The sequence below is a fragment of the Natator depressus genome, chromosome 28, assembly GCF_965152275.1.
Source record: "Natator depressus isolate rNatDep1 chromosome 28, rNatDep2.hap1, whole genome shotgun sequence".
Lineage (NCBI taxonomy): Eukaryota > Metazoa > Chordata > Testudines > Cheloniidae > Natator > Natator depressus.
Genome location: NC_134261.1, coordinates 1,906,668 through 1,929,291, shown reverse-complemented (window position 1 = coordinate 1,929,291; position 22,624 = coordinate 1,906,668). Strand labels below are relative to the sequence as shown.

At 70.5% G+C, this 22,624-nt stretch overlaps 1 protein-coding gene across 1 annotated transcript; it reads right to left on the bottom strand.

Moving 5' to 3' along the window:
- Positions 1–614: 614 nt before the first annotated feature.
- Positions 615–21,907, bottom strand: ACAP1 (ArfGAP with coiled-coil, ankyrin repeat and PH domains 1). Its single transcript, XM_074941052.1, is given in 23 exon segments — positions 615–1,387; positions 2,890–2,939; positions 3,059–3,169; positions 3,413–3,522; positions 3,626–3,810; positions 4,100–4,266; positions 4,538–4,632; positions 4,870–4,939; positions 6,296–6,501; positions 7,395–7,506; positions 7,727–7,827; positions 8,043–8,094; positions 8,339–8,451; positions 10,329–10,403; positions 12,455–12,550; positions 13,631–13,675; positions 14,759–14,942; positions 15,582–15,640; positions 16,310–16,363; positions 17,228–17,347; positions 18,395–18,452; positions 21,856–21,880; positions 21,883–21,907. Coding segments are annotated over 23 exon segments (2,214 nt in total). The 3' UTR covers positions 615–1,286.
- Positions 21,908–22,624: the final 717 nt, after the last annotated feature.

Sequence of the window (22,624 nt, the reverse complement as noted above, 5' to 3'; positions counted from 1 at the left end):
GACTCCTGGGTTCTCTCCCGGGCTCTGGCTGGGGAGTGGGGGCTGGTGGTTAGAGCAGGTGGGGGGGCTGGGAGCCAGGCCTCCTGGACCCTAGTATCCCGGGGAGCAGGAAGGAACAGTGAACCTCACTGTCACCTGGAGATCTCCACGCTCCCGTGGGGGGTGCAGAAGGGGCAATTTGGGTGGGGTACAATAGGCATGTGGCAGGGCTGGGGTGAAATTCACCAGCCCCCCACCCCCAGATTTGCACCCAGAGGGGCTGCCCCGTGCCCAAGGATCCAAGCTCCCGGACGCGCCCACCTGGGAACGCCCGGGAGTGGGGTAGGTGAGGTAGGCGTTGCCCCCTCCAGCCCCAAGGGTGAACCCAGCGCTGCCCTCTAGGGGAGGAGACACATGGACAACGCCGCCACGTGGTGGGGAGATGGAGAAACAGGTGACGAAGCTACAGGATCCCCGTGTCACCAGCCGCCCCGCCCCAGAGGTGGGCGCATCTCAGCACCGGGCCAGGGGTCCCTGTGTAAACCGCCGCCCCGCCCCAGAGGTGGGCGCATCTCAGCACCGGGCCAGGGGTCCCTGGATAACCAGCCGCCCCGCCCCAGAGATGGACGCAGGAGTTGATATTCCAGTCTGGTCTGTTTATTGCATGCCAGCTTTGTACAGATGCCCGGATCTCCCGCTGCTCCCGCAGTGGGGGGGGGAAGGGGGGCTCCTCCTTCCCCTCCATTCAGAGGCAGGGGCCCCCCACTCAGAAGAAAGACATCTCAACCGGAGGAGGGGGGCCGTATGCGTGTACATTGGGGGGGGGTTAAAACAACAAACAGGGAGGGTGGTCCCATAGAAACAATAAATAGGACAGGTGGGGATATGAGATTAGCCCCTGCCCCATAAACGGGAGGGGGGAATCTGGGGGCCAGAAGGGGGGCCAGGGAGAAGCCCCTCCCAATAATGGAGGTGGGGGAAGGGTAAGCCCCTGCCTTATAACGAGGGGGCAATCTGGGGGCCAAAAGATCAGCCCCTGGCCTGGGACGGGGGCAGGAGTGGGGGCGACAGGAAATCGGCCCCTACCCCCTATTACCTCTTACCCAAGAGTCACATCAAAGCAACAGAACAATGGGGGGGGTAATTAACAAGGCAGCCCGGGGCTGGGGGGAGGAGTCCCCGCTGCATCGCTGCCCCGCCCAGCCGGGGAAGGGGGAGGAGCCAGGAGTGGGGGGGGGACTCTCCCCCCCCGCCCCCGACAGACACATGAAAGGCGATGGTGGCTCGGCGGTGCCCCCCCCCGGGGGCTACAGGGTGGTGAGTTTCAGGTCGCGGCGAGTCAACTTCTCGGGGTTGTCGGACGCCATCAGGGAGAAGTCCCGGAAGATGTCGAGGTAGGTCTCGTCGCCTGGGAGGGCAAAGGGCGTAGGAGCGGGGCAAGGTGCCCCCCAGTCCCGCCCCACAGCCCTGCCGGTGCCCCCCAGTCCCGCCCCGCAGCCCCCTGCCGGCCCAGCCCTGCCCCCGCAGCCCTGCCGGAGCCCCCCCAGTCCCGCCCCACAGCCCCCTGCCAGCCCGGCCCTGCCCCCGCAGCCCTGCCGGAGCCCCTCACTCCCGCCCCACAGCCCCCTGCTAGCCCAGCCCTGCCCCCCCAGCCCTGCCGGTGCCCCCCCAGTCCCGCCCCGCAGCCCCAGCCCTGCCCCCGCAGCCCTGCCGGTGCCCCCCCAGTCCCGACCCACAGCCCCCTGCCAGCCCGGCCCTGCCCCCGCAGCCCTGCCGGAGCCCCTCACTCCCACCCCGCAGCCCCCTGCCAGCCCAGCCCTACCCCCCCCAGCTCTGCCGGTGCCCCTCACTCCCGCCCCACAGCCCCCCTGCCAGCCCAGCCCTGCCCCCCAGCCCTGCCGGAGCCCCTCACTCCCGCCCCACAGCCCCCCTGCCAGCCCAGCCCTGCCCCCCAGCCCTGCCGGAGCCCCTCACTCCCGCCCCACAGCCCCCCTGCCAGCCCAGCCCTGCCCCCCCAGCCCTGCCGGAGCCCCTCACTCCCGCCCCGCAGCCCCCTGCTAGCCCAGCCCTGCCCCCGCAGCCCTGCCGGAGCCCCTCACTCCCGCCCCACAGCCCCCTGCCAGCCCAGCCCTGGCCCCCCAGCCCTGCCGGAGCCCCTCACTCCCGCCCCACAGCCCCCTGCTAGCCCAGCCCTGCCCCCCCGCAGCCCTGCCGGTGCCCCTCACTCCCGCCCCACAGCCCCCTGCTAGCCCAGCCCTGCCCCCGCAGCCCTGCCGGAGCCCCTCACTCCCGCCCCACAGCCCCCTGCCAGCCCAGCCCTGGCCCCCCAGCCCTGCCGGAGCCCCTCACTCCCGCCCCACAGCCCCCCTGCCAGCCCAGCCCTGCCCCCCCAGCCCTGCCGGAGCCCCTCACTCCCGCCCCGCAGCCCCCTGCTAGCCCAGCCCTGCCCCCCCGCAGCCCTGCCGGTGCCCCTCACTCCCGACCCACAGCCCCCTGCTAGCCCAGCCCTGCCCCCCCGCAGCCCTGCCGGAGCCCCTCACTCCCGCCCCACAGCCCCCTGCTAGCCCAGCCCTGCCCCCGCAGCCCTGCCGGAGCCCCTCACTCCCGCCCCGCAGCCTCTGCTAGCCCAGCCCTGCCCCCCACAGCCCTGCCGGTGCCCCTCACTCCCGCCCCACAGCCCCCTGCCAGCCCAGCCCTGCCCCCCCCCAGCCCTGCCGGAGCCCCTCACTCCCGCCCCACAGCCCCCTGCTAGCCCAGCCCTGCCCCCCCCAGCCCTGCCGGAGCCCCTCCCTCCCACCCCACAGCCCCCCGGTAGCCCAGCCCTGCCCCCCCCAGCCCTGCCGGAGCCCCTCACTCCCGACCCACAGCCCCTGCCAGCCCAGCCCTGGGCCCCCAAGACAAGACACTCACCTGACTGTCCCTGCGCGACCTCCGCCTCCCGCATCTTGGCCAGCCGCAGCCTGCGGGGGGGGGGGGGGGGGGGGCAGAAAATGAGACACATTCCCCTCCCCCTCCATCAGCACCCCCACCTCCCCCCCCCGCCCGCCATCCCAACCTGGGGGGGGAGCAGGGGACTCACAGGGTGACGATGTCAGCGTTGGCCGTGTCTATGGCGATGGAGAGCGGTTCCTTCCCCTCCATGTCGACCGCATTCAGATTGGCCCCCCGCTTGAGGAACAGGCAGGCCAGCCTATCAGAGAGCAGAGCCGTGAGAGGCGGGTGGGGGAGACAAGGTCCCCCCTTCAGGCCGGCAACACGGCCCGAGCCCTGCTTAGCTTCGCCAACGGTGCATCCAAGGGGTGGCGGGTGCCACCAGTGCGGCGGTGCTGGCACCTCGGCGCCATCTAGTGGCCAGGTGAGGAACAGCAACCCCCCAGAATTCCCCGTCCTGGCCGGGCGGGCCCCTGGGAGGGCCCCAGCCCCCCCGACCTACCCGGTGTGGCCCAGGATGGTGGCGTGGTGCAGGGGCCCCCGCCCGGCGCTGTCGGCCTGGTTGACGTTGGCTCCGTTCTGCAGCAGGAACTCGCAGGCCAGCAGGGAGTTCTGGGGACGGGGAGAGGCGGAGTGAGCCGGGGCACAAGGGGTTAACGCCCCCCCCACCCCCCAGCTAAGCCCCCTTCCCCCCCCCCCCCCGCGCCCCACCTACCGCGGCCACGGCCCGCAGCAGCGGGGTCCGGCTGTCCTCGGCGGCGTTGACCCAGTTGACGTCGGCGCCGTGGGCCAGGGCGTCGGCCATGGTGGGCAGGTTCTGGTGGCCGGCGGCCCAGTAGAGCAGCGCCCCCGGGTGGAGGCTGCGCAGGTCTTCAGGGGGGGAGCCGGCCTCCCCTGGCTCTGGAACGGGGGGGGGGAAAAAGTGTGGGGGGCAGGGGAGCCACCTGGTCATGTCCACCAGGCTACACCCAGGCCCCAAGGCGTCCCCCTGCCCAGCCACACCCACCCCAGCCTTGTGTCCCTCCCCCCCCCAGCCGCATGCCACCCCCCCCCCCCCGGCTCTGCAGGGGTGGAAGAAGGGGGCGGGGTTAGACACAGACACACACATCCCCCGCAGCCCTACACTCACCCCCCGCCCCCACAGGATTCCCTCCTCCCCAGGATCTTAACCCCCTCCCCCGTCAGGTACCTGCAGCCCGGCCAACGCTGCCCGGTTTGGGTTTGAGGGGGGGCCTGGGGGGCCGGTCCCGGTCGAGGGGTCCCCGGCGCCCCCCCCGGCTCAGCCGTGCTTCTGGCAACTTGGTGATGAATTTCTTCTCCACGTATTTGGCCCGGATCCAGCTCTCCTTCTCTGCCCTGTGGGGGGGAGCCCGGTGGGGGCGGGGGGTTAGATGGGGCAGCCTCTGCTGGTGCGGGGGGAGGACACAGCCTTGTGGGGGCGTTTGTGGGCGTGTGGGGGGGTCTCACGATGAGCAGCTGGGCTGGGAGAGGGGCCAGGAGGTTCGGGGGCGCTGCGGAGGGGGGCTGGAGAGGGCGGGGCCAGGGGGGCATCACTGGGAGCTGCCAGCCTGGAGGAGGGGCACGGGGAGGGAGCCGGAGGGTTCAGGGGGGCGCTGGGGGGGCTCACCGGGAGCAGCCAGGCTGGGGTCTCTTGACCGTCATCTCGTCCACACGCGCCTCGTAGATGCGGTTCAGGGCTCCGTTCCCCAGCTCGCACATCAGCTGGGGGGGAGGGAAGGGACACACAGGGGGGCAGTCACAATCCAGATGTTGACCCCCCCCCAGGGCCTGACCCCCATCCCGTGGCCCAGTGACCAGACGCTGCAACCCACCAACATGGGGAGGCGGTGGGACTCCACGGGCAAACAGCCCCCCAGGTCACCCCCTGCCCTGCCCCCTTAAGCCCACCCCTCGTGAGACACCCCCCTCAGGCGGACACCCCCCCCCCCACACCGTTACCTTGACGAGCTCCGGCTCCCAGGAGTCGAGCGTCAGGGAGCGAACCTTGGAGAAATGGACCCCCAGGCTCCTGTGACAGAGGGGGGGGAGTCAGCCAGAGGGGGCTCAGAGGGGACCCCCCGGCTGCCCCCCAAGGCCTATATGCGCCAGAGCTCTCGATGGCCAGGCTGGGGGGCTTGGGAGGGGGGCAAGGGGAGGTCAGGGGGCAGTGGAGGGATGGGGGTGCAGTGAGGAGCCGGTGGTGTTTGGGGGGGACCGGTGGATGCCGGAGCACTCGATGCACAGGGTGATGCCCAGGCCGGGGGAGATCGGGGTTCGGGAGGGCAGTGGGGGAGCAGGGGGAGATCGGGGTTCGGGAGGGCAGTGGGGGGCTCGGGGGGGCTCGGGGGGGGTACCGGTGGATGCCGGAGCACTCGATGCACAGGGTGATGCCCAGGCCGGGGGAGATCGGGGTTCGGGAGGGCAGTGGGGGAGCAGGGGGAGATCAGGGTTCGGGAGGGCAGTGGGGGGCTCGGGGGGGGTTGGGGGGGTACCGGTGGATGCCGGAGCACTCGATGCACAGGGTGATGCCCAGGCCGGGGGAGATCGGGGTTCGGGAGGGCAGTGGGGGGCTCGGGGGGGGGTACCGGTGGATGCCGGAGCACTCGATGCACAGGGTGATGCACAGGCCGGGGGAGATCGGGGTTCGGGAGGGCAGTGGGGGAGCAGGGGGAGATCGGGGTTCGGGAAGGCAGTGGAGGGCTCGGGGGGGGGTTGGGGGGGTACCGGTGGATGCCGGAGCACTCGATGCACAGGGTGATGCCCAGGCTGGGGGAGATCGGGGTTCGGGAGGGCAGTGGGGGAGCAGGGGGAGATCGGGGTTCAGGAGGGCAGTGGGGGGCTCGGGGGGGGGGTTGGGGGGGTACCGGTGGATGCCGGAGCACTCGATGCACAGGGTGATGCCCAGGCCGGGGGAGATCGGGGTTCGGGAGGGCAGTGGGGGAGCAGGGGGAGATCAGGGTTCGGGAGGGCAGTGGGGGGCTCGGGGGGGGGGTTGGGGGGGTACCGGTGGATGCCGGAGCACTCGATGCACAGGGTGATGCCCAGGCCGGGGGAGATCGGGGTTCGGGAGGGCAGTGGGGGAGCAGGGGGAGATCAGGGTTCGGGAGGGCAGTGGGGGGCTCGGGGGGGGGGTTGGGGGGGTACCGGTGGATGCCGGAGCACTCGATGCACAGGGTGATGCCCAGGCCGGGGGAGATCGGGGTTCGGGAGGGCAGTGGGGGGCTCGGGCGGGGGTTGGGGGAGTACCGGTGGATGCCGGAGCACTCGATGCACAGGGTGATGCACAGGCCGGGGGAGATCGGGGTTCGGGAGGGCAGTGGGGGAGCAGGGGGAGATCGGGGTTCGGGAAGGCAGTGGGGGGCTCGGGGGGGGGTTGGGGGGGTACCGGTGGATGCCGGAGCACTCGATGCACAGGGTGATGCCCAGGTTGATGCTGGCCCACTCGGGCGCGGGCTCCCGGCAGTCGCAGCACTGCGCGTTCCCCTCCAGCCGCTGCACCTGGTCCAGCACCCGCTTGTCCCCGCCCGCCCGCGGGCTCCGGCCCCACGCCTCCAGGGTGCCCCCCACCAGCGAGGCAGGGCGCTCCGGGTGCTGCGGGGGGGCGGCGCGGGGTTAGGGGGCTGCCTGGGCGCTTTGCTCCTGGCCCGCAGCCCCCCTACTTCCACGGCGTCCCCCACTCCCCACCCGCAGCCCCCACATTTCCCCACAGTGCCCCCTGCTTCTTCCCCACAGACCCCCCATTCCCCAACAGCAGCCCCCCGATCCCCACCCGCAGCCCCCCCCCGACCAGATAAGGGGTCTCCAGCTGCCTCTGGCTGAAGGCCAAGGCCACGGGGGATTTTGGGGGTTCACGGGGGGGTCTGTACCTGGCTGGGGGGCTCGGCCCGGAGGCTGAGGCCATGGGGGAGTTTAGGGGGTCTCCGGGGGGGGGGCGTACCTGGCGGGGGGGCTCGGCCTGCCCCTCGCTGAAGGCCGAGGCCATGGGAGGGTTTGGGGGGTCCCCAGGGGGTCCGTACCTGGCCGGGGGGCTCGGCCTGCCCCTCGCTGAAAGCCGAGGCCATGGAGGGGGTTGGGGGGTGTCCAGGGGCGTCTGTACCTGGCTGGGGGGCTCGGCCTGCCCCTCGCTGAAGGCCGAGGCCATGGGGGGTTTTGGGGGGTCCCGGGGGGGTCCGTACCTGGCCGGGGGGCTTGGCCTGCCCCCCGCTGAAGGCCGAGGCCATGGGGGGTTTTGGAGGGTCCCCGCGGGGTCCGTACCTGGCCGGGGGGCTCGGCCTGCCCCTTCCTGAAGGCTGAGGCCATGGGGGGGGGTTGGGGGGTCCCCGGGGGGATCTGAACCTGGCTGGGGGGCTCGGCCCGGAGGCTGAGGCCATGGGGGGCTTTAGGGGGTCTCCGGGGGGGTCCGTACCTGGCCGGGGGGCTCGGCCTGCCCCTCGCTGAAGGCTGAGGCCATGGGGGGTTTGGGGGGTCCCTGGGGGGGTCCGTACCTGGCCAGGGGGCTCGGCCTGCCCCTCGCTGAAGGCCGAGGCGATGCTGTTCTGCACGGCCGTCAGCCAGGCCTGCTGGTGTTTCTCCGAGTCGGCCTGCAGCATGCAGCTCCTGGGGGGCGGGGGGGGGACGACATGGGGCATTTGGAGGGGGCTCCATGGGGCCCCCTCCCCCCCAGCCAGAGGGGGGCGGGAGGCCCGGCCTGAGCAGGGGGAGAGAAAGCTGGTGATGGGGGGGGGCGGGGCTGGGGAGGTGCAGCGAGGGGAGGCAGGGGCTTGGCACCGACGCGGGGGGCAGTTGGGGGGCAGCGGGGTTGGGGGGCAGGACTCACTTGGAGGGGGACACGACTTCGAAGCAGAAGCGCCGCTCGTGGTCGGGGCAGGGTTTGACGGTGCAGAGCCGCAGGTCCTCCACCACCACCGTCAGCGCGTCCTGGGGGGGGGCAGAGAGATAGCACCCCATAGCCCCCCCCAACCCCCTGCCTCCTGGGGGGGCAGCAAGGAAAGCCCCCCCTCCCCACCCCTCTGCCCCCCGAGACCAGCCGCCTCCCCACCCTTCCTTTGCACCCCCAACTCACCCCTGGCCGGGCCCCGTCCCCCCGACCCCTTGGGGCCCCCCCCAGCCCCTCCACAAAGGCCCCCACTCACCTTGGCCCGTTTCTGATAGACCAGCTGATTGCTCTGGATGGAGAACCAGCGCCTGGCGGAGAGCGGGGGGGCTGTCAGTGGGGGGAGAGGGTTCGGGGGCCAACAGCCCCCTGCCGGGGGTGGGGAGTGCCATAAGGGGGCGGGGGGGGGGAAGGAGGTGGGTCGGGCGGGGGGACGCGGGGGTCTTCAGGCCCCCCCTGGACAGACATGGATGCGCACCGTGGGCAGGGGAATCGGGGGGGGGCATGGGGGGAATCAGGGGGTGTGTGGTGGGGAATCGGGGGGGGGTCTCTGACCTGCTCCACGTCTTGAAGGCGTTACTGGCTCGCTTGTAGAGGTACCCCTCCATCACCACCCCGTCCGGCGCCTCCCCGCGCCCCTCCAGCACCGCCTCGTCCTGGGACAGGTCCTGGGGGGGGGGGGAAGGGGCGTCACTGGGGGGCACGGCCCCGCTCCACAGCCCCGCCCTCGCCCCGGGCCTCTCAGGACCCGCCTCCCCTCTTCACAGCCCCCGCCCTGGGCCGGGCCCCGCCTCCCCCCCCCAGGACCCCGCCTCCCCCCCCCAGGACCCCGCCTCCCCTCTTCACAGCCCCCGCCCTCGCCCCGGGCCCCGCCTACCCCCCCAGGACCCCGCCTCCCCTCTTCACAGCCCCGCCCTCGCCCCGGGCCCCGCCTCCCCCCCAGGCCCCGCCTCCCCTCTTCACAGCCCCCGCCCTCGCCCCGGGCCCCGCCTACCCCCCCAGGACCCCGCCTCCCCTCTTCACAGCCCCCGCCCTCGCCCCGGGCCCCGCCTACCCCCCCAGGACCCCGCCTCCCCTCTTCACAGCCCCCGCCCTCGCCCCGGGCCCCGCCTACCCCCCCAGGACCCCGCCTCCCCTCTTCACAGCCCCCGCCCTCGCCCCGGGCCCCGCCTACCCCCCCAGGACCCCGCCTCCCCTTTTCACAGCCCCCGCCCTCGCCCCGGGCCCCGCCTACCCCCCCAGGACCCCGCCTCCCCTCTTCACAGCCCCCGCCCTTGCCCCGGGCCCCGCCTACCCCCCAGGACCCCGCCTCCCCTCTTCACAGCCCCCGCCCTGGGCCCGGGCCCCGCCCCCCCCAGGACCCCGCCTCCCCTCTTCACAGCCCCCGCCTTGGGCCCGGGCCCCGCCTCCCCCCTCCAGGACCCCGCCTCCCCCCCCCAGGACCCCGCCTCCCCTCTTCACAGCCCCCGCCCTCGCCCCGCCTCCCCCCCAGGACCCCGCCTCCCCTCTTCACAGCCCCCGCCCTCGCCCCGGGCCCCGCCTCCCCCCCCAGGACCCCGCCTCCCCTCTTCACAGCCCCCGCCCTCGCCCCGGGCCCCGCCTCCCCCCCCAGGACCCCGCCTCCCCTCTTCACAGCCCCCGCCCTCGCCCCGGGCCCCGCCTACCCCCCCAGGACCCCCGCCTCCCCTCTTCACAGCCCCCGCCCTTGCCCCGGGCCCCGCCTACCCCCCAGGACCCCGCCTCCCCTCTTCACAGCCCCTGCCCTCGCCCCAGGCCCCACCCCCAGCCACAGCCCCGCCTCCACCCCCAGAGCCCCGCTCCACCAGCCCCAGCCAGGCTCCTCCTCCCATGGCCCGCCCCCACCCCACCAAGCCCCGCCCCCACCCACCAAGCCTCGCTCTGCCAGATGCAGACCCGCCTCCACCCCACCAAGCCCCGCCCCCAGGTCACTGCCCCCAGCCCCCACCCCACCCGCCACCCCCTCTCCAAGCCCCGCCCCCCTCCCAAGCCCTGCCTCCACCCCACTGAGCCCCGTCTCCAGTTCACTGCCCCCAGCCCCCAGCCCCGCCCCCACCCCACCAAGCCCTGCCCCCCTTGGCCCCACCTGACCGCCCCCAGTCCTGCCCCCCCCCACGCCAGCCCCCCCACGCTAGCGCCTACTCCCCACCCACGCCGCTCAGGGCCCCGCCCCCCCACCAGCAGGGCCCCGCCTCCCAGCCCCACCCCCCCGGGCCTGGGCCTTGCTCCCCTACCCCAGCACCGCCCCCACCCACCCCATACCTCACCTCACCAGCCGCTGCCCCATATCCAGCCCTGGCCCCAACCCACAAACCCCCAGGGCTCACCCCCCAGCCCTAGCCCCCACCCCCGCCCTCTCTGGCCCAGGCCCCACCCCTCCAGACCCTGGCCACACCCCCAACCACAGGCTCCTCCCACTTCCCCCCATAGCTCTCTCCCCAGAAGGCCCCGCCCATACCCACCCACCAGAGACCCCCCTCCCCCCACACCTGCCCCCCATCCCCTGCCCCCCAGCCTCTCCCCTCACCTTCTGTTTGATCATGATGTGTCTCTGCTCCATGTCCCGCTTCTCCCGCGCCGACTCCAGGACCAGCTGGTGCAGCTGCGGGGGCGGGAAGGACGGAGGGTGAAGTTCCCAGACAGCCGGTGGGGGCCCGGACTCCAGGGTTCTCTCCCCAGCTCTCGGAGGGGACTGGGCGCTGGTGGGTTAGAGTGGGGGGGCTGGGAGCCAGGACTCCTGGGTTCTCTCCCTGGCTCTGGGAGGGAGTGGGGGCTGGGGGGTTAGAGCAGGGGGGGCGGGGAGCCAGGACTCCTGGGTTCTCTCCCTGGCTCTGGGAGGGGAGTGGGGGCTAGTAGTTAGATCGGGGGGGGGGCTGGGAGCCAGGACTCCTGGGTTCTCTCCCGGGCTCTGGGAGGGCAGTGGGGGCTGGGGGGTTAGAGCAGGGGGGGCTGGGAGCCAGGACTCCTGGGTTCTCTCCCTGGCTCTGGGAGGGAAGTGGGGGCTGGGGGGTTGGAAGGGGGGGGCTGGGAGCCAGGACTCCTGGGTTCTCTCCCTGGCTCTGGGAGGGAAGTGGGGGCTGGGGGGTTGGAAGGGGGGGCTGGGAGCCAGGACTCCTGGGTTCTCTCCCCACAGCATCTGCGCCTGGCATTTGAGTCCTGTTGATTTACCACCCTCCCCTTAACATCTGGGCTGGGAGGGGAGCAAGCCTGCATCCCCCCCCGCCCCCGCCCCAGCAGGAACCCCCCTAAGCTGGGGGGTCAGAGGTCACCGAGCAGGAAACCTGAAGTGAAAACAGGAAGCGGCCGAGCGGGTGTCAAACTTGGCAGCTGCTGTAGTTGGTTTTGGGGTGGGGGGGAAATCGTTCTTGTGAACACCTCCCCCCACAGCTCCTCGATACGGGGGTGTCTGATTCCCCCATAGCCCCCCACTACATGCCTACCATGTGGCCTATGACCTCCTGCCAACAGCCCACCCCCGACACTGTATCCCCCCCCACACACACACACTAACCCACCAGCCCCCACTCCCTGCCAGAGCTGGGGAGAGAACCCAGGAGTCCTGGCTCCCAACCCCCCCCTGCTCTGACCCACCAGCCCCCGCTCTCCTCCCAGAGCCAGGGAGAGAACCCAGGAGTCCTGGCTCCCAGCCCCCTGCTGCTCTAACCACCAGATCCTGCTCTCCTCCCAGGGCCGGGGAGAGAACCCAGGAGTCCTGGCTACCAGCCCCCCTGCTCTGACCCACCAGATCCTGCTCTCCTCCCAGAGCTGGGGAGAGAACCCAGGAGTCCCGGCTCCCGGCTCCCAGCCCCCCTGCTCTGACCCACCAGATCCTGCTCCCCTCCCAGAGCTGGGGAGAGAACCCAGGAGTCCTGGCTCCCAGCCCCCCCTGCTCTGACCCACCAGTCCCCGCTCCCCTCTCAGAGCTGGGGAGAGAACCCAGGAGTCCTGGCTCCCAGCCCCCCCTGCTCTGACCCACCAGCCCCCACTCCCCTCCCGGAGCCGGGGAGAGAACCCAGGAGTCCTGGCTCCCAGCCCCCTGCTGCTCTAACCACCAGATCCTGCTCTCCTCCCGGAGCCGGGGAGAGAACCCAGGCGTCCCGGCTCCCAGCCCCCCTGCTCTGACCCACCAGCCCCCGCTCCCGTCCCGGAGCCGGGGAGAGAACCCAGGCGTCCCGGCTCCCAGCCCCCCCTGCTCTGACCCACCAGCCCCCGCTCCCGTCCCGGAGCCGGGGAGAGAACCCAGGCGTCCCGGCTCCCAGCCCCCCCTGCTCTGACCCACCAGCCCCCGCTCCCATCCCGGAGCTGGGGAGAGAACCCAGGCGTCCCGGCTCCCAGCCCCCCCTGCTCTGACCCACCAGCCCCCGCTCCCGTCCCGGAGCCGGGGAGAGAACCCAGGAGTCCGGCACCCACCTGGCCGAGGTGGGCCCGGAGGCCGCGGGCGCAGGCTCCCCGGGGCGGTGACATGGTCTCCGGACAGAGGAGCCCCCGGGCCCCGCGCCGCCGGCCAGGATGTGCGCGCCGGCATCCTGCCTGCTGCATGGCCCCCGGTTGGGAAGTTCCCGCCCCCCCCCCACGTCCCCGCCCTCCCCGGCCCCCTGCCAGACCTGCCCCCCCCCCCCGTATCCCCCGGGCCCCCCCGCCCAGGTCCCCCACCTGGTCACCCAGCTCCTTGCGGTATTTCTCCAGCTGCTGGGCCAGCCGGTGCCCCTGCTCCAGGCAAGAGGCCTGGGCGTCCATCAGGGCCAGCATCTGGGGGCAGACGGGGGGGTCACAGTCTACGCACCGACCCCCACCTAACCCCCCCCGAGCTCCCCCGTCCCACAGCTCCCCTTCCTGCCCCCTACGCACTGCCCCCACCCTACAGCCCGCCATCCTGCCCCCTACGCACCGACCCTCACCTCGAGCCCCCCATCCCACAGCCCCCCATCCTGCCCCCTACGCACTGCCCCCACCCTACAGCCCCCCATCCTGCCCCCTACGTACGGACCCTCACCTCGAGCCCCCATCCCACAGCCCCCCATCCTGCCCCCTACGCACTGCCCCCACCCTACAGCCCCCCATCCTTCCCCTAAGCACTGACCCTCACCTCAAGCCCCCCCGAGCTCCCCCATCCCCACAGCCCCCCTTCCTGCCCCCTACACACTGGCCCCACCCTACAGCCCTTCATCCTTCCCCCTACGCACTGACCGTCACCTCGAGCCCCCCCGAGCTCCCCCATCCCACAGCCCTCTTTCCTGCTCCCTCGCACTGCCCCCACCCCACAGCCCTCCATCCTGCCCCCTACGTACTGACCCCACCCTACAGCCCCCCATCCTTCCCCCTACACACTGACCCTCACCTCGAGCCCCCCCAAGCTCCCCCATCCCCCCTTCCTGCCCCCTCGCACTGCCCCCACCCTTAACCCCCATCCTGCCTCCTACGCACTGACCCCACCCTACAGCCCCCCATCCTGCCCCCTATGCACTGCTCCCCACCCTGAACCCCCACCCTACAGCCCCCCTTCCTGCCCCCTACTCACTGCCCCCCAGCCTGAACCCCCACCCTACAGCCCCCCTTCCTGCCCCCACCCCAAACCCCCATCCTACTGCCCCCTGCCCCATCCCCCCGATAGCCCCCCAATGCCCTTCAGAGCCCCCCACACACTGCCCAGCCCCCCCAGATACAGACCCTCCAGAGCTCTCCTCCCACACTCCCCCTGCCCCCCAGAGATCTCCTCCCCCACAGACCCCAATCCCTCCACAGCCCCCCTGCCCCAGAACCCCCCACCCACCTCTTGCCCCCCACAGGCCCCCCTCTCCTCAGTGTACCCCCTCCCATCACCCAACTCACAAATTGCAGGATCTCAAACTTCTTCTTGGACTGGATCACGTTGATCTGGGGGGCAGAGGAGAGGACAACTCTATGGGTCAATTCTGGAGAGAACTGGGGGGCTGATCCCCCCCCAGAAACCCTCCCCCCAAAGCTCTCCACGCCCAGCTCTGCCCAGCAGGGCTCCAGCCCGGGAACCAGCCTCCAGCCCACCCCTGCCCCCCATCCTAGGAAGCCCCCGAGCCCCCCTATAGACACCCCATCCCCTCTCCTGCTCCCCCAGTTCCAGCCCCATCCCAGGACTCTGACCCCCAGATCTCTCCCACCCCTGGGCCCCTCTGCCTTCCCTGCTCCCCATATTCCCCCACCCCACGCCCCTCCCTCTTCCCTGCCCCCCATATTCCTCCACCGGTCCCAGACTAGGGTTGCCAACTTTCTATACACACAAAACCCACCCCTCCTCTGAGGCCCCGACCCCATTCACTCTCCCCACCCTCCCTCATTTGCTCATTTTCACCGGCTGGGGCAGGGGTGTGGGGTGTGGGAGGGGGATCAGGGCGGGGACAGGGGGTTGGGGCTTGGGGGGGAGTGAGGGTTCCAGCTGGGGGTGCAGGCTCTGCGGGGGGGGCCAGGGATCAGAGGTTTGGGACTGAGGGGTTCAGAGGGCGGGAGGGGGGTGAGGGTTCTGGCTGGGGTGTAGGCCCTTGGGTGGGGCTGGGACCGAGGGGTTCGGAGGGCGGGAGGGGGATCAGAGCTGAGGCAGGGGGTTGGGGTGCAGGGGGTGTCAGGGGTGCCGGCTCCGGATGGCACATACCTCAAGCGGCTTCTGGAAGCAGCCGGCATGTCCCCCCTCCAGCTCCTATGCTGCCCCGTCCGCAGGCACCGCCCCCACAGCTCCCATTGGCCACGGTTCCCAGCCAATGGGAGCTGCGGGGGCGGTGCTTGGGGCGGGACCAGCGTGTGGAGCCCCCTGGCTGCCCCTCCGCAGAGGAGCCGGCTGGGGAAACATGCCGGCTGCTTCCTGGGAGCCTGCCAGCCCCACTGGGCCGCTGACCGGACACTCAACGGCCCGGTGGCTGATGATGACTGGAGCCGCCAGGGCTTTTGGACACACCCGATCCCAGACACACACACATGCCCGGTGCCCACCTGGAGCACGTAGTCCAGGGCGCGGCCACGGGCGCTGGTGCGGGCGGTTTGCAGGGCCTGGGCAGCCTCCTCCGCCTCGTGCTGCTTCCGGCGCGGCACCTCGGCGTTGTGGTGCAGGGCGCTGGCCAGCCCCTCGCTGCCCCGCTCGAACTCCTTCCGGGCCTCCTTGAACCGCTTCATGTCCCTGGGACAGCGGGGGGTCAGGGGGAGCCCCGAAACCACCCCCACGAACCCAGCCCCCCCCCCCAAACCTGGCCCCTCGCAGCCCCACTCGAACTCCTTCCAGGCCTCCTTGAATCGCTTCATGTCCCTGGGACAGCGGGGGTCAGGGGGAGCCCGGAAACCACCCCCACGAACCCAGCCCCCCCCAAACCCGGCCCCTCGCTGCCCCGCTCAAACTCCTTCCGGGCCTCCTTGAACCGCTTCACGTCCCTGGGACAGCAGGAGGTCGGGGGGGGGCCCCCGAAACTGGCCCCCTGCCCTCCCAAACCCAGCCCCTTGCTGCCCCCGTAACCCAGAATCAGTGCCCCCACCCCCCACCCGAGAACCCAGCCTGCCTCCCCACCCCCAACCAGCCCCCAACACCAGATCCAGCCCCCTCCCAGAACCTCCCGCCCGCCCCCCCCCATCCAGGCACCTCATCCTGAATCCACTCAGCCCCCCAGATCACCAGGGCACCCCCACAATGCCCCCCATTCATTCATTTCAATCTCTCACCCCCTAACCATCTACCCTGCCCCTCCCCAAAACTGCCCCTCCCAGCTACCCCCCTGGGAAGTCCCCCCTCCATCCTCCTGCCCCCCCAGCCCCCCCAAAAACTCACTCTTTCACCAGGGTATGGATGTGATGCCGGGACGAATGCTGGGTGCTGTCCAGAAGCTCCTGCAACGAGCCAGGAAAAGGGGGGGTCAGAGATTGGGGGGCTGGGGAGAGAGGAAGGAGGGGATCAGAGATGGGGGGCTCAGTGGTCAGAGATTGGGGAGCCTGGGAAGGGAGGGGGATCAGAGATTGGAGGGACCCCTAGGGGGAGGGAGAAGGGGTCAGAGATTGGGGGGCTGGGGAGAGAGGAAGGAGGGGATCAGAGATTGGGGGACCCCAGGGGGAGGAAGAAGGGATCAGAGATTGGGGGGCCCAGCGGTCAGAGATTGGGGGGCCCAGGGAGAGAGAGAGATATGAGATGGGGGAACCGCCGGGGGAGGGAAAGGAGGTCTGAGATTGTTGGGGGGCCCTGGGAGAGATCAAGCTGGATGACAGTAGGGCCAGAGCTACTTGGGGGTCACCCCCACGCCCCCAAATCAGGAAAGGTGCCCGGGGGGGGGCATTGGGGAATGGGGTCCCAAGGAAGCAGGGGCTGGACCAGGGCAGGTGGGAGGGGAAGAGAAGCTCCCCCAGGGCAAAGGGGGCAGAGATGGGGGGAGAGAAGCCTAGAGCAGGGAGGAGCTGGGGGCCAGCTGGGAGGGGGAGGAGTCAGAGGTGTTGGGGGGCGAGGCCCAAAGCAGGGGCGAAGGGGGGGCTGGAAGGTGAGCGGGGGTGTCGGGGGGCGTCTCTCACCACTTGGTTGTCAAGCATTTGGTTGAGGCTGTCGGAGAATTTTTCCAGGCACTCCTGGGGGGCAGAACAAGGGGGAGAAGGTGAGTGAGGGGCCGGCAGGGCCCCCTCCCCAAGCCGCTGTGTGTCCCTGCCCCTATACTGTTCCCCACCCAAGGGGATTCCCCAGCCCCAAGGCCAAGTTCCTCCTTTTTGCACCGCTCTCTGCCTTAAGAGAGAGAGCATCATGTGGCAGGGAGTTCCCCAGGCTACAGAGAACCGGCACAATGCAGCTCAATGGGTCACGACAGCACCCCCTAGCGTCACAGTGGGGCATGGGGGTCAGCACTGCCTGCCGGGGGTGGGGGGTGAGCGCCCTCAGCTCTGCCCCCCAAGTCCCTCTAGGGAGCTGGGAGACGGGACTCACCCCCACGTATGATCAGTAGGGCTGCATTGGTGGGGGGGAGGGGGGACTGAAGCACCCCCCAGCCCAGCTGGCTCAGGGCCCCACGGGCGACAGGTGATGGCCCAGCTGGTCCCACAAGTGGAGCCCCCCAGATCAGACCAACGCCCTCCCCAGCCCCAGATCCCCCAAGCCCCCACTGGATCAGCCCCATGGGTCCCCCAGCCCAGCCCCACAGGCTCCTCCAGCCCCCGATCAGATCCATGCCCCCCCCCAGCCCCAGATCCCCCTGAATCGCCCCCTCGATCCCTCCCCAGCCCCAGATCACCCCCGGCCCCCGCTGGATCAGCCCCATGGGCCCCCCAGCCCAGCCCCACGGGCTCCTCCAGCCCCAGATTCGTCCCCAGATCAGACCCACAGGCCCACCCAGCCCCAGATCCCCCTGAATCAGCCCCATGGCTCTTCCAGCCCCAGCCCAGCCCCAGATCCCTCTGAATTGGCCCCCCCGGGCCCCCCGCCCGGCCGTGGGGGAGACTCACGCTCATCATGGTGTCCCCCTGGGCGTGCTGGGACAGGTCGCGCACCCCGCCGACGAAGGCCTTGCTGGCCGCGCAGTACTGACGCCCCGAGTCCAGCATGGCCCCACAGAGCTTCAGCAGCTGCCGGGGAGACGGGGGGTGGGGGTCAGCCACACGCAGCCCGGGCCCCCCCGGTACCTTCCCCCCCATACTGAGTGCTGACGGGGACTCTCCCCGCAACCAGTGCCCCCCGCCAGCGCCCCCGAACCAGCCCCACTCCGCCTCCTAATCTAGCCCAGAACCAGCCCCCCAACTGCCATCCAACCCCCAGAACCTGCCCTCCGCCCTCCATCCAGCCCCCCAAACCAGCCCCAACCTCCATCCAGCCCCCAGAACCAGCCCCACCCTGCCTCCTAATCTAGCCCCCCCCGAACCTGCCCCCCACCCTCCATCCAGGCCCCCAGAACCAGCCCCACCCTGCCTCCTAATCTAGCCCCACCCGAACCTGCCCCCCACCCTCCATTCAGCCCCCAGAACCAGCCCCCCAACTGCCATCCAGCCCCCCAGAACCGGCCCCCAACCTCCATCCAGTCCCCCCAAACCAGCCCCCACCCTCCATCCAGCCCCCCAGAACCAGCCCCCCCAGCCTCCATCCAGCCCCCCTAGAACTAGGCCCCCCACCTCCTAAATATAGCCCCCCAAACCAGCCCCCTAGCTTCCATCCAGCCCCCAGAACCTGCCCCCCAACCTCCATCCAGCCCCCCAGAACCTGCCCCTCCCTCCCTCCTAATCTAGTCCCCCAGAACCAGCCCTCCACCCTCCCGTCCAGGCCCACCAGACCAGCCCCCTGCCCTCCATCCAGCCCCCCAGAACAAGCCCCATCCCTCCATCCAGCCCCACATCCAGTATTCAGCCCGACCGAACTAGCCCCCCAACCTCCATCCAGCCCTGTGATCCAGCCCCCCCATCCTCCATCCAGCCCCCACCCACTATCCAGCCCCCTGATCCACCCCCCACCCTCCATCCAGCCCCCTGATCCACCCCCCACCCTCCATCCAGCCCCCAGAACCAGCCCCACCCTGCCTCCTGATCTAGCCCCTCAGGACCTGCCCCCTGCCCACCATCCAGACCCCCAGGACAGCTCTGTGCAATCAGGATGCCTGGGTCCCCTCCCCTCCCACACCTCACCTTCTCCAGACGAGTCTCCAGCTCAAAGACATCACATTCCACCCCCTCGACGGCAGCCCTGGGGGGCAGGATGGGGTTAAAGGAAGATCTGGGGGTCGCTAACAGCCCACCCACACCCTTCCTCTGCATGGGGGGGGCGCTTTGTCATCCTAGGGTCACCCCAGGAATCGCTGGAGCGGGCACCCCGTGGCAGCAGGCGAGAGGGGTCAGCTGCAGGGCCGGGGACTAGGCTGGTATTGGGGTCCATGGAGGGGGGCGCTGGGGAAGGGATCAGGGTCCCAGGGGACAGGGAGGGGGGGCTGCCTAGGGGGAGGGGTTAGCAGCTGGGGGGGAAGGAGAGGAGGCGGGGCTGGTGTGGGGGGCATGCGCCGGGGGGGGCTTGACTGCTGGGGGGGCCATTTGGGGGCCATAGGGAGGGCAAGGGACATCCAGGGCTCATTAGGAGATGGGGGACGGAAGGGACTGGGGAGGGGACTCCCGGGGGTGTCAGGGCTCAATGGGGTGGGGGGGCTCCTGGGGCCATCAGGGGTCAATGGGGCAGGGGACAGGGCTCCTGGGGGGGTCAATGGGGGATGTATTTTTTCAGGGGGTGGGGTGTAAATTGGCGGCACCCATCCCCTCACCCCCACCCCCCCCGGCCCCAGGAGCCGCCTCTCGCTCTCCCTTGTGGTTGCTGCTTTCCGGCCTGGCCCTGCTACCTCCATCAGCCCCACAACCGCTTCCTGTCACCCCCCCGCCGTCGCCTGGCAACCCCCCCACACTGGTTACCATGACGGCATGGACCGGGGCGGGGCGGGGGGGACAGGGACAATTTTGGAAATGGAAAACATAAAGCCTGCAAAACCACCCATGACGCGAGGAGAGAGGATCATGGGAGACAAGCCTTCTGGGGCAGGGAATGGGGCAGGGGCCTGTCCCCTCTGGGGGGCGCCGGCTCCCCTCCAGCCCCGGGGGGGACTGGCTGGATCAGGGGGGGCGGGGAATGGGGCAGGGGTCTGTCCCCTCTGGGGGGCGCTGGCTCCCACCTGGCCCCAGGGCGGGGACTGGCTGACTTAGGGGGCCAAGACAGCTCCCAGCTGTCCCAGCATGCACTGGGGGCCTCGCGCCCTCCTCCAGCCCCCCAAAAAAGAGGGGGGGATGAGGGAAATGGGGATTCTCTGGGGTTGGGGCTGATCTTGGGGGGAGGGTCCCTCTATGGGACGATCTAACCCTAGACAGCCTATCTCCGCACTGGTATCAGGGACGGGGGGCTGGCTGGGAGAGAGAGACACCCCCCCCCAGGGGGACATGGTGTGTGTGTTTGTGTGTGTGTGAGACACACACAGCCAGGGGGACACAAGGGTGTATGTGAGAGAGAGACACACACACACAAAAACAGGGGTACAAGGGGAGTGGGGGGGTGTATGAGAGAGACACGGATGGGGGGACACAAAAGGGAGTGTGTGTGTGAGGAGAGACACACAAAGCCAGGGGTACACGGGGAGTGGGGGGGGGGGGGATGAGAGAGACACAGCCGGGGGGACACAGGGATGTGTGTGTGTTGAGAGAGAGACACACAAAAACACGGGCACACGGGGAGTGGCGGGGGAGTGTATGAGAGAGACACGGATGGGGGACACAGGGGTGTGTGTGAGAGACAGAGACACACAAAGCTAGGGGTACACAGCAAGTGGGGGGGTATGAGAGAAACACACGGGGGACACACAAGGGTGTGTGTGTGTGAGAGAGAGAGTCTCAAGACTCACACACACACACACACACAGAAGGGGAACAGGTGTGTGTGTGAGTGTGAGACAGAATAAGGGATTTCCCCCCCCCCGGAGGGTCACAGATCTCTGGGGGGAGGGCGGGGTGTAAGCTACGCCCCCATCCCCAAACCGCACCGGGGCGTGGGAATGCAGCTCAGGGGCTGAGGGGGGTGTAAGCTACGCCCCATCCCTGCGCTTGGCACCCGGCTGCAAACCCTTCCCACCCCCTGGTGCTGCTGGGCCCCTGATCCCTGTGGGGGGGCCATGTGGGTCCGTCTGTTTGTCCCCTGCCCCCAGGCCCTGATCCCTGCGGGGGGGCCGCGTGGGTCCATCCCTCCATCCCCTGCCCCCAGTGCCCTGATCCCTGCGGGGGGGGTCGTGTGGGTCTGTCCCTCTGTTCCCTGCCCCCAGGGACCCTGATCCCTGTGGAGGGGCCATGTGGGTCTGTCCCTCTGTCCCCTGCCCCAGGGGCCCTGATCCCTGTGGGAGGGGGCCATGTGGGTCTGTCCGTCCCTCTGTCCCCTGATCCCCATGGGGGGCCGTGTCTGTCCGTCCCTCTGTCCCTGGGCTCCTGATACCCACGGGGGGGCTGTGTGTGTCTGTCCTCCCATCCCCTGCTCCCTGATCCCAGCGGGGGGGGCCATGTGTGTCTGTCCCTCTGTCCCCTGGGCCTGTGATCCCATGGGGGGAGCCCTGTGTGTCCATCCCTCCATCCCCTGCCCTCAGGGCCCCTGATCCCCACAAGGGGGGCCATGTGTGCCCCTCTTTCCCCTGGGCCCATGATCCCCATGGGGGGAGCCCTGCGTGTCCATCCCTCCGTCCCCTGCCCCCAGGGCCCCTGATCCCCACGGGGGAGCTGGGTCTTCCCCGCACCCAGTTGCTCATCCTCCCCGGCCGCAGCTCTGGTTTCCGGCCCTCTGGGTTGCGCAGCACCTTGCGCACCAGTCGCTTCCTGCCCCCCCCGTCCCCGCTTCAGGGTGTGTGTGTGTGGGGGGAAATCTCGTGCCACGTGGGCTCACTGGTGTCTGGAAGACACATGCAGGAAATTGGCTGTGAGCAGGCGTGGGGTGCAGGGTGTATAGGGGGGCAGGGAAGGGCAGAAGGGGTGGGAGGATGGATGGATGATGTGTGCCGGGGAGGGGGGACACCTGGAGAGGGGACGGGGTGAGTGGAGAACTACGGGGGCATGGCATAGGGGGCAGGTGAGGGGTCACCTCACAGCCCCCCAGAACCCCTCCCCAAGACAGGGGATCTCCCCGCACTTTCACGCCAGGGGAGATGGCTTTCAGCCCCCCCCCATCCCAGTGACCCCCTACCTCCCGCTCTCCCCCCCCGAGAGATTAAATTGGGGGGCTGTTTGGCTGAGGGGTTCCCCAACAGCTCAACCTGCCCCCCATATAACCTCATTTGCTAACCCCTCCCCCGAAAATAAACCAGCATTTACAGAGGGCCAGGTCCCAGGGGACACACTGCTCAGCCCCATACAGAGCCGGGGAACCACCAGCCCCCCACCATGTCCTTGCTCCCAGGGACCGCTTGGCCCCAAAGCCAGAGGCGCAGGAGAGATGCGTAAAAGCGCACAAGCTGCCCCGGGGAAGGGGAGGCTTGAGACCGGGGGGGGGGGGGAGGAGAACAGGACCGGCACCGGACCGGCACCGGCACCGGCACCGGCACCGAACCGGACTCCCCGCCCCAGCGCTGCGAGAGACCCACCTGAACCGGGGAGAGTCCTTGAGAACTCCTCGAAGTCCAGTTTCACCGTCATCCTGGACGAGTGGAGAGAACCGGCCACTGAGGTTCAGGCTCCCGGGCCCGGCGCGGCCCGGCCCGGAAAAGGCTCCGAAACCACCCGAGCGCCTTTGGGGAGAGAGGCAAGAGCAGCCCCGGAGCGCGCCGCGCAAGGAGCCACCGACCGATACCAGCCCTGCCCGGGGCATGGGGAAGACGAGAGAGCGCAGGGCTCCCCGGCGGCACCGCCCTGCGCCCCGCCTCGGGGAGGTGTCCCAGGGCGCACGGGGCGGCGCGAAGCCCAGCCCCGCCTCGGGGAGGGATCCCGGGGCGCACGGGGAGGCGCGGAGCCCAGCCCCGCCTCGGGGAGGTGTCCCAGGGCGCACGGGGCGGCGCGGAGCCCAGCCCCGCCTCGGGAGGTGTCCCAGGGCGCACGGGGCGGTGCGAAGCCCAGCCCCGCCTCGGGGAGGTGTCCCAGGGCGCACGGGGCGGCGCGGAGCCCAGCCCCGCCTCGGGGAGGGGTCCCGGGGCGCACGGGGCGGCGCGGAGCCCAGCCCCGCCTCGGGGAGGGGTCCTAGAGCGGATTAGTTACTGTCAAGGGCAGTGCTGCGTTTTCCGTCTCTTGGGGGCCGATCCACACCAGATGCCTTTTCTGGAGGATGCTTTAATCCAGAATAAATGGGTGGGCTCCATACAGGGGGGAAGAAACTGAGGTTCCCCGCCCTGTGATAGGCAGGACTGGGCAAACTGCGGC